Below are 10308 nucleotides of genomic sequence, written 5' to 3' on the forward strand. Positions count from 1 at the left end.
AGCCCCAGCCCCCCCCCCCCCGAGTCTCATCTCAAACCTTTCACAGCTGCCGTGGTTGCCTTTGGTTGCCTCATACTTTGTAAATAAATGTCACTCGAGCACCAGCTGGGCATGCATCAGGATCACAGCACCGACCTGTGCAGACATTCCTCTGCCCAACTTGCTAGTAGGAAGAAGCGTGAAGGTTCTAAAGCAGGTAAACGATGGTAAAGCTAAGGTAAAAAGCTGGGTCATCCACGTCTCTGCTTAAAGACAGCCTCATCCTTCTAAAGCACAGGCCCTTAAGAAGCCGGAAGAGCTACTACTAACGGAAGTTTCCATCTCTTCCCCAAAACCAACATTCACAGGAACAGCTGAATTATACCTTCACCTAATTAGCCCCTACTTACAGCTACAGGAACAAATAACGTTGACTGAGACAACCGGGCACTCAAGGCAACACGCAAGATACTATACTAACATTACTGAACGGATACCGCGTGATAGCACAACTGTTTGCTTGATGTAGTAAGCAAGAGAGAAGGGCAATGCAGCAAGCCACACACCCTGCGTCCTTCAGCAGATGCTCTCGTCTCTAAACCTTCACAGCGTGTTCGATCCTCCTTTACGGACGCGTGCCATTTCCCAGACACGCGGCCCTTCTCCTAGCCTAAGCTTGGCAACTCTTCCCCCAGCAAAAAATAGTCGTGAACGCAGAGGCACGCTCACGTTCCCACATTCCACAACCACTCGCAAAACACCGCAGAACAAACCAACCAACCCGAAACAAACCAGAAACAAAATGCGCATGTGCTTCCCCTCGGCAAGACGCACTGAACAGCAACGTGCCGGTACCCTGAGCTACGCCTCCACTTGCAAAGCCACCGCCCGCCCTCCTCCCTGTACAGGCAGGAAAGGCCGGGGCTAGAGAAGCCTAGAGCAGGCAGGCAGTGAAGCTTTTCGTAGAGAGCGAAAGTCTCGTCAGAGGCACTCACCGGGAGGGCGTCTCCGCTGTCGCTGTCGCTGTCGCTGTCGCTGCCGCTGCCGCTGTCGCTGTCGCTGCCGGCGCCGGCGCCGGCGGGCTCTTCGGGCAGCAGCGGCGCGCGTTTGTCGGGCGGCGGCGGGGCCGGCAGGGTGTTGGAGCCGCTGGCGCCCGGGCAGCGGCGCTGGCTCTTGCGCGAGTCGGCGGTGAGCGAGAGCTCGTGCGAGTAGGAGTGGAGGAAGGCGCGGACGCCGTCGATGCCCACGAAGGGCGAGGCCGGGGCGGCGCGCGAGGCCCCGCTGCCCGCGGCCAGCAGCCGCGAGCGGCGCCAGCGGCGCAGGCGCAGCGCCAGCAGCGCCAGCAGGAAGGCGAGGAAGAGGCACGCCACGGCCGCCACGGCCAGCACCAGCCAGCGCGTCAGGCTGCCGGCCGGCTCGCCCGGCGCCGCCGCGCCGCTCAGCTCCGACAGCAGCTCCGCCACGCTCTCGGCCAGCACCACGTGCAGCGTGGCCGTGGCCGACAGCGCCGGCTGCCCGTGGTCCTTCACCACCACCACCAGCCGCTGCCGCGGCGCGTCGCGCGCCACCGGCAGCCGCGCCGTGCGCACCTCGCCGCTGTGCAGCCCCACGCGGAAGAGCCCCGGCTCCGTCGCCTTGGCCAGCTCGTACGACAGCCACGCGTTCTGCCCCGAGTCCGCGTCCACCGCCACCACCTTGGCCACCAGCGTCCCGGGCTCCGCCGACCGCGGCGCCAGCTCCACGCCCGACCAGCCCGCGCCCGCGCCCGCGCCCGCGCCCGCCGCCGCCGCCGCCGCCGGGTACAGCACCTGCGGCGCGTTGTCGTTCTCGTCCACGATGAAGAGCCGCACCGACACGTTGCTGCTCAGCGCCGGCGCGCCCCCGTCCTCCGCCCGCACCCACAGCCCCACCTCGCGCACCTCCTCGTAGTCGAAGGAGCGCAGCGCGTACAGCGCGCCCGTCTCCGCGTGCACCGACACGTAGGACGAGAGCGGCGCGCCCCGCACCTGCCCCTCGCACAGCCGGTACCGCACGCGCCCGTTCTGCCCCCAGTCCGCGTCCGCCGCCCGCACCCTCAGCACCAGCGCGCCCTTGCCGTTGTTCTCGGGCAGCCAGGCGCTGTAGCGCGCCTCGCCGAACACCGGCGCGTTGTCGTTCACGTCCAGCACCCGCAGCGGCAGCACCGCGCTGCTCCACAGCGCCGGCGACCCGCCGTCCGTCGCCCGCACCGTCACGTTGTACTCCGACACCTCCTCCCGGTCCAGCTCCCGCGCCGTCACCACGCTGTAGTAGCTGCCCAGCGAGCTCCGCAGCCGGAACGGCAGCCCCGCGCCCAGCGACAGCCTCACCTCCCCGTTCGCCCCCGAGTCCCGGTCCTGCACGTGCAGCAGGGCCACCACCGTCCCCACCGCAGAGTCCTCGGACACCGCGCTCAGCAGCGACCGCACGGCGATCTCGGGCGCGTTGTCGTTCACGTCCGTCACCGCGATCACGACCTTCGCCCTATCGGAAAGGCCCCCGCCGTCCGTCGCCTGCACCCCCAGCTCGTACGAGTCGCCTTCCTCGAAGTCCAGGTTCCTCACCAGGGTGATCCCTCCCGTCTCATGGTCCAGCTGAAACATCTGCGATGCCTTCTCTGTGACTTTCTTCAGTGAGTATTTCACCTCTCCGTTCAGGCCGTCGTCGGCATCGGTGGCTCTGACGGTGACCAGGGCGGAGCCCACGGGCACGTCCTCCCGCACGCGCACCGTGTACACCGCCTGGCTGAACACCGGCGCGTTGTCGTTCGCGTCCAGCACCACCACGCGGATCCGCGCCGTGCCCGTCCGCGCCGGCTCCCCGCCGTCCTCCGCCCTCAGCACCAGCTCGTGAAACGCGCCTTCCTCCCGGTCCAGCGCCTTCGCCAGCACCAGCTCGGGCTGTTTCCCCCCATCCGGTCCCGTCTGCACGGCCAGACCGAAGTGCTCGTCGCCGCTCAGCTCGTAGCGCTGCAGGGCATTCCTCCCGCTGTCCGGGTCCTGAGCCTCAGCCAGGGGAAACCGCGACCCCGGGGCTGTGGTCTCGCTCACTTTCAGCTCCGTTTCTGCCTCTCGGAAGCTGGGCGCGTTGTCGTTAACGTCTCTGATTTCCACCTCGATCGCATAAACCTTCATTTCGCCCGCCGCGATCACCTCACAGCGCAGCACGCATTTCTCCACCAGCCGGCACACCTGCTCTCTGTCTATCCTTTCCGCCGTCACTAAATGGCCGGTCTTGTCATGCAGAGCGAAATACTGCCGCCTACCTTCGGAAACAACGCGGGCGCCGCGGGCGCGCAGCGCCGCCGGCTCCAGCCCCAGGTCCTTGGCCACGTCGCCCACGAAAGAGCCCTTCTGCATCTCCTCGGGCACCGAGTAGCGGAGCTGCCCCCACGCCAGCTCCCACGCCGCCACCAAGGCGCACCACAGCAGCGCTCGCCCTCGCCCTCGCCCTCGCTCTCGCCGGCCCCAGCGCCTCTCTCCAGCCGACATCTCAAAGCTCGTGAAGACTGGCCCGCCGGCCCGGTGCCGGACGAAAGACGGGCCCGCGGGCCACCGCTCTCGCCGTACTCCTCCTGGCTGAACCTTCTCTCCCAGCAGCAGAACCGGCCGCCTTCCCCGCCGGCCTCTTTCCTGCGCTGTCCTTGCAGTGCGGCGGCGGCTCCTCTCGCTCAGGCTCGCTTCTGTTCTCGCGGTCCCTGGCTGCCGACCGGCTCGTCGTGAGCAAACAGCGACACTTGCAGCCTCCGACAATCACTGCAGCGCTCCAGCGCTGCCACGGGGAAACCCTGCCCACCTTTCCGCTCCCCCGATCTGCACACGCCAGTCGCGGCTGTCAGTATGCCCAATAGCATTGCGTAGGGACACAAGACCACAGCTTCGCGATTCAGGGATGTGTGCGCCCCATCGTATGCCGCAGGCTAATATTAGATTCCCGCCAACTGCTAGGAACCTTCCAAGACTCGAGCAACGGTGGAGAAAGGGCATGGTAGGCTGTGATGTGAAAGGTTTGTAGGAGCAACAGGAACGTGGGCAAGACGAGCTGGAATAACGGTGCAGTGTGGCCGCTTCGGGGCCGGGGCCGGGGCGGGGGAGAGGGGGGCGGGAAACACAAGCCTTGCTTTCTGCAGCCGTCGTCTATGCTGCAGTACGCGGTGCCCTGTTGCAACGGGCGAATCACGTTACGAAAGGCCAGAAGAAAACCCTTTCCAGAAGGGTGGAGGCAGAAAACAGATGGGGTGTGGCGACGCACCTCGGCTTATGGAGCTGAGCCTTGGCCTTTTGCTGCCATTCTCACTCATTCCTCCGGACAGTTCTGCCTGCCACGTCGCTTACGTTAGGGCACACGAACACAGCAAAAGGCTGCCGGACTTGAGCAGGTGGCAGCCGCAGTAAAACCTGTACGCCTTTAACGTCGGACACCTTTCTAAATAGCACACGTATGCACCGCTGCACGTAACGTCCTACAGCGGCCATCCTAGTCCCAGCTCTCCTCGGAGCCCGCAGCCTCACACGGCTCCGTCGCTCCAGCACGTCGCGAAGCAAAAGCGGGGCTCTGCAGCCGCACCTCACTGGCTTCCAGGCGCCTTGGCATGCCCAGAGCCCCTGCTGCTGTAGCGGCCAACAGCCCACCACCGTGACTGAACTGAGGCGTTTCGCAGACACTCTCCCCAGGCGTCAAGAAAAATGCTCGGCGCCACCTCGCCCGCTCCCCCGCCCCCGAAAGAACCCTCACACCTGTGAAAGCCTTGCGGTCCTCTACAGAGGCCGGAACGAAGGAAATATGTGCCCAAAGCTGCTTCCGCAACCCACCTTTAGTTCATCGCAGGAATGGCATTCGGGTGCTTTTATTATTTTTATTACTCGGTTTGGAAAAGAAAGGTTTACAGACCCCCCACTCGGTAACTGCGATTCCATGCAATGCCACGGTTTCAGGATATGTGCTGCCCGACAGCCTTCATTCAAATAATGCCTTCATAGATCGGCAGGGACTACAACTCTTAGTTCAAAGCATGGGTGGAACACTGTTAAGAGACAGTCAGCATACCGAAAGGGAATTCGGGGGCAGCGGGGCAGGGGCGGAAGCGAATGCAAACGCTCTAACGGGGGCTACGGCAGTTCGAAGCGACTCGCGCAATTTCTTTGCATCCATCCGCTTAGATTTAATATGGCTGCACGATTTTAGTTTCTTTCCTTACAACGACTGGGACAAGGACGTAACAGGACGTTCTTCAACTAACTCGGCTACACAAGAACGGAAATACGGTATCAACTGATCGACGAAGTCCAATCAATTTGTTTTCTTTTTTTTGTTGTGGTTCTTTTTTTCTTTTCTTTTTTTTTAAGGTGGTGGCAGCCAACCGCGGTAGTGGCTCAGCATCCGAGGGAAATTGGTGAGGCTACCTGCGACGGCAAGTTTCCTCTGGGGGAATCATTGCCGCGTCTCTTACCCCGGATCCCTCCCTACCCAGGGGCAACCAAGTGAGGGTATCCCACGCCGCTTTAGGAGGGAAGCGTCAAGCCATTGATTATGCTCACTTAGCGCTAGTCAAAGGGAAGCCTGCTGAACTGTCCCGCAGGCAGCGTCCCGGCGCTCTGCGGCCGCGGTTCCTCGGCGGCGGTGAGGCCGCTGGGGAAATCCTCTTCCCCGGCAGCGCCCCGCTCCGTGCCGCAGCGCTGCGGCGGCAGGCTGGGGAGGACCGGCTTCAGGAACTTGAACTCGCTGTTGCCCGAGCCCGTTGTGAGGCTGATCTCGTAGCAGTAGGCGTGGGGCAGAGTCGCCGTCCCGGCGGCGTCGGCCAGGCTGCTCTGGAAGTTGCCGGGGCCGTAAAGCACGGTGCCCTCTTTCGGCGCCGTTCTCTTGCGCACCTTGCAAGCGACGAAGGCTGTGGCGGACGCGAGGAAGAGGAGCGAGACGAGGGCCAGGGAGACGATTAGATACACCGTCAGGGAGCCGCCCTCGTCCTCCGGGGCCAGGCCGCTGCGCGGCATGTGCGCGTCCGAGAAGCCGTCGAGCAGGAGCGCGCCCAGCGCCGCCGTGGCGGACAGCGGCGGCCGCCCGTTGTCGCGCACCAGGACGAGCAGCTTCTGCTTCACGGCGTCCCTCTCCGTCACCGGCCTCCTCAGCCGCACCTCCCCGGTTTGCGCCCCCACGGCGAACAGCCCGGGGTCCGTTGCCTTGAGCAGGTGGTAGGAGAGCCACGAATTCTGCCCCGAGTCGGCGTCGACGGCGACCACTTTGGTGACGAGGTAGCCCGCCTCGGCCGACGTGGGCACCAGCTCGCTGGACGGCGGCGAGCTGTCCTGCGCGGGGTGCAAGACCACGGGCGCGTTGTCGTTTTCGTCCACCACCAGGATGCGGACGGTGACGTTGGCGCTGAGGGGCGGCGAGCCCGAGTCGGCGGCGCTCACCACCACCTCCAGCTGCCTCACCTGCTCGTAGTCCAGCGGCCGCAGCACAAACACGTTCCCGTTCTCGGAGTTCACGGAGACGTAGGAGCGCGGGGCCCGCTCCGCGGGCTGGGCCGGCGCCAGGGAATAGGTCACCTTCGAGTTGGGCCCCACGTCCTCGTCCGCGGCGCGGACGGCCCCGACGAGCGCGGCCGGGTCGTTGTTCTCGCGCACGTACATGGTGTACGACGTCTGGTTGAACACGGGCGCGTTGTCATTGACGTCGGAGACGTCCACCGTGAAGGTCTGCGTGGTCGTGAGAGCCGGGGACCCCGCGTCGGCCGCCGTGACGGCGAGGATGTACTGCGCCGTCTGCTCCCGGTCCAGGGTGCTCGCTGTCACCAGCTCGTAGTAATTCTTATAGGCAGGCCTCAGGGAGAAAGGGGACACAGAGTCTTCCAGGGAACAGACCACCTTCCCGTTGTCCCCGGCGTCCCGGTCCTTAACGACAAAGAGGCCCACCACCGTCCCGGGCGACGCGCTCTCGGCGAGCGGGCTGCGGAAGGAACTCACCACCAGCTCCGGCGCGTTGTCGTTCACATCCACCACCTCCACCACCACCTTGCAGAGCGCCGAGAGACCGCCGCCGTCTGTGGCGCGCACGCTCAGCTCGTGTTTCTCCGCCGCTTCGAAATCCAGAGGCCGGGTGACACGAATGTCACCAGTCACGGCGTCGATCTTGAACGCCGGGCGCCTGTGCCCCACCGCCTGACTGAACGAGTACCGTATCTCCCCGTTAACTCCCACATCCGCGTCAGTCGCGACCACGCGCAGAACCACGGAGTCCTCCGGGGCGTCTTCCAAAACCTGGCCATTGTACAGCTCCTGCGTGAAGACAGGGGCGTTGTCATTTACGTCCAGGACAACGATGCGGATCTGGGCCGACCCGCTCCGCGGCGGAGAGCCCCCGTCCGTGGCAATGAGGCTGAAACCAATCTCCGCTTGCTCCTCTCTGTCCAGCGGCTTGGCCAAGACTAATTCGACGGAATTGCCGCGCCTACTCTGACTCCGGAAAGAGACGCTGAAATACTCGTTCTCGGGAGCGATGCTGTAAGCCTGCAGGCTGTTGCTGCCAACATCCAGGTCCCGAGCCCCCTCCAGCGGGAAGCGGGACCCCGGCTCGCTCATTTCCACGATCTTTAAAGTCACTTGTTCCTCCGGGAAAACTGGCGAATGGTCATTGATATCCTCTACGGCCACTTCGATCCGAAAGAACTGCAGGGGGTTTCCCAGCAGTAACTCAAAGGAGAGCGTGCACGTGATGGACTGGCCGCAGATCTCTTCCCGATCTATCCTCTCCCTGACGGCCAGGCGGCCGGTCCTGCGGTCTAACCGAAAATGCTGCCGGCCGTCCTCCGAAACAAGCCGGGCCTCGCGAGCCCAGAGCTGCGCCAGGTCCAGCCCCACGTCCTTCGCGACATTAGCGACCAGGGAGCCGCTCTCCCTCTCCTCGGCGACCGAGTAGCGAAGCGGCTCGGAGCGAACATGCGGCACGGAGAGAACAACACAGAGACAAAGCACTTGCCTTGCAGACGCCATGTCGGGCCCGGCAGACACCCTGCGTCTCGCGGATCGCCTGCCCGGTCCTCCGGGGAGCTTCCCGCGCGGAACCGCCGCAGCCTTGCGGCCGGGCGCCCCTGCTCGCCGAGTCCGCTACGCGGCCCGGATGGCTGCCGAGCTGGCCCGCCAGCGCCTGGCACGGAGCACCGCTCGCCGCCCCGCTCGCCGCCGCCGCCGCCCCGCTCGCCGCCGCCGCCCCGCTCGCCGCCGCCGCCGCAGCGCCGCCGCGCCGCCGCCGCGCCGCCTTGGCCAACAGCACCACCCTGCGGCCCGCGGCGGGAACTGCTCCCGCCCGGCCGCGCCGCCGCGCTCGCCTCCGCCGCGCCGCCGGGCGAGCCCGGCCGCGGCCGGCACGAGCCGCTCGCCAGGGCCGCCGCTGCGAAGCCGGGGCAGAGCGGCCGCGTCGGCGGCCCGGCCGCGGCCGTCCCGAGCGGAAAGCCGAAGGGGACACACAGTGCCTTTGCAGAGTCCCTGTGCCTGCGCCCGCTACACGGCAAGGCCTTCCCCGCACGCAGGTCTCGAGCTCCTCCTCCGCCTCTCTTGTTCACTGGGCCTTATTCACGCCCGCAGCCCCCGCTGTAGTCGCCCACGCACGCCGGAACGCCAGCTCCCGAGTACTCTGCGGCTAGTCAGCGGTCCGCGCACGCCAACGCTGGCAACTGTCGTCTTCTCTCGATCGACAGCGAGAGGAAATAAAAGAGGAAACACAAAAGCAAAAGGCAAAGGCAAAGGCAAAGAAATAGAAAAAGAAACAGAAACAGAAAAAGAAACAGAAAAAGAAACAGAAAAAGAAAAAGAAAAAGAAAAAGAAAAAGAAAAAGAAAAAGAAAAAGAAAAAGAAAAAGAAAAAGAAAAAGAAAAAGAAAAAGAAAAAGAAAAAGAAAAAGAAAAAGAAAAAGAAAAAGAAAAAGAAAGAAAAAGAAAAGTCCTACGGCAAAGCACGGGAACTACGCTGCTCTTCCAACCTGTCCGAGAGAACCATTGCCCCGGGGACGAGAGTTACAAGCCTCTCCCCGGGACTGTAAGCAAAGCGCATGAACATACAGATTACCGTACAGTTAGCTGTTTATCCCAAATGCCCCCACCACGCCTGCTAACTCCACTACGTCTTTTACCGCTCTGGACCGCAGAGAGATGACTCGGGATGTGCTGCTCTGTGCAAACGTGGCTGCCTGAGGCAGTCCCTCGCATTTCCACCCGAAACACTTAGCAAGGGCTCTTCCCCTGGTGGGACTAATCAGGCTTTCCCTCGGTCCCAGGAAGGCTTACTCGTAGACGCGCCTCCCATGGCGTCATGGTATTCCAAGAAGTATCCGGCGGGGAGCGGTGGGGGAGGGAGGAGAAAGGAAGGGGTGATGGGGCGAGGGGACGAGGAGGTGCGGGGAACTAAACATACGGAGGGGCTGTTCTCACCTGATTAAGTTCCCCTTCACAAGCCGGCTGGGAGTGGGACAGGAGTTCCTCGTCCCTGGGCTTGCCCGCCTCAGCGCAGCTCTGCGGAAGAGGCGGCCTCGGGAGGACGGCTCGCAGGAACGCGCTGCAACGCGCTCTTCCCCGAGCCGGTGCTCAAGCACACTTCATAGCCGTAAGCCGCCGACAGAGTGCCCGCGCCGGCCACGTCCGCAAAACTACTGCAGACATCGCCAGCGGCGTAACCGTGCGCAGAGGCAGGTGAACGCCTTCCTCGTAGTCGACCCTTGCAGAGCTTCGCCCCCGAAAAGGCGACGGCGGCGAAGAGGAAGAGAGAGGAGACGGAGCACAAGGAAGCGACGAGGTAGGGGGCTAGCAGGTTCTCCTCGTCGCCGTCGCCGTCGCCGTCGCCGTCGCCCTCCGGTTTGCCCGCAGGAGCGTGAGAAAGCTGCAGGAAGGCGTCGGAAAAGCCCTCCAGCAGGGCGAGGCTGAGGGTGACGGTGGAGGAGCGCGGCGGCTGGCCGCTGTCCCTCACGAGCACGACGAGTCTCTGCCTGGCCGCGTCCCGCTCCGCCACGGCCCGCGCCGTGCGCACCTCGCCGCTGTGCAGCCCCACGCGGAAGAGCCCCGGCTCCGTCGCCTTGGCCAGCTCGTACGACAGCCACGCGTTCTGCCCCGAGTCCGCTGTCGGCGCTTTCCTCCAGCGCCGGCGCCTCCTCGTTCACGTCCGATACCGCCAGCGCCAGCGCGGTGCGGCTGCAGAGCGCCGGGCTGCCCCCGTCGCGGGCCATCACCGTCACGCTGTGCTCGGACGCCCGCTCCCGGTCCAGCGCGCTCGCCGTCACCACCTTGTCGGAGCTGCCCGGCGACGCCACCATCGCGAACGGCGCCT

At 64.3% G+C, this 10308-nt stretch overlaps 2 protein-coding genes across 2 annotated transcripts; both read right to left on the bottom strand.

Annotated features, from left to right (window-relative positions):
• Positions 1 to 385: 385 nt before the first annotated feature.
• On the bottom strand, positions 386 to 4055 carry LOC138069190 (protocadherin gamma-A12-like). The gene is made up of 2 exons (XM_068960119.1): positions 975 to 4055; positions 386 to 391 (listed from the first exon to the last, which is right to left on the bottom strand). Exons 1-2 carry the CDS (start codon positions 3486 to 3488, stop codon positions 386 to 388), a joined length of 2520 nt encoding a protein of 839 aa, XP_068816220.1. The 5' UTR covers positions 3489 to 4055.
• A 1397-nt stretch (positions 4056 to 5452) lies between these two features.
• On the bottom strand, positions 5453 to 8171 carry LOC138069153 (protocadherin beta-4-like). Its single transcript, XM_068959918.1, has one exon. The coding sequence runs from the start codon at positions 7983 to 7985 to the stop codon at positions 5541 to 5543; it is 2445 nt and encodes an 814-aa protein (XP_068816019.1). The 5' UTR covers positions 7986 to 8171; the 3' UTR covers positions 5453 to 5540.
• Positions 8172 to 10308: the final 2137 nt, after the last annotated feature.

The sequence above is a fragment of the Struthio camelus genome, chromosome 13, assembly GCF_040807025.1.
Source record: "Struthio camelus isolate bStrCam1 chromosome 13, bStrCam1.hap1, whole genome shotgun sequence".
Taxonomy (NCBI): domain Eukaryota; kingdom Metazoa; phylum Chordata; class Aves; order Struthioniformes; family Struthionidae; genus Struthio; species Struthio camelus.

Bases quoted from the DNA above. Each gene is read 5' to 3' on its own strand.
- LOC138069190 (XM_068960119.1), bottom strand. From the start codon at position 3,488: ATGTCGGCTGGAGAGAGGCGCTGGGGCCGGCGAGAGCGAGGGCGAGGG.
- LOC138069153 (XM_068959918.1), bottom strand. From the start codon at position 7,985: ATGGCGTCTGCAAGGCAAGTGCTTTGTCTCTGTGTTGTTCTCTCCGTG.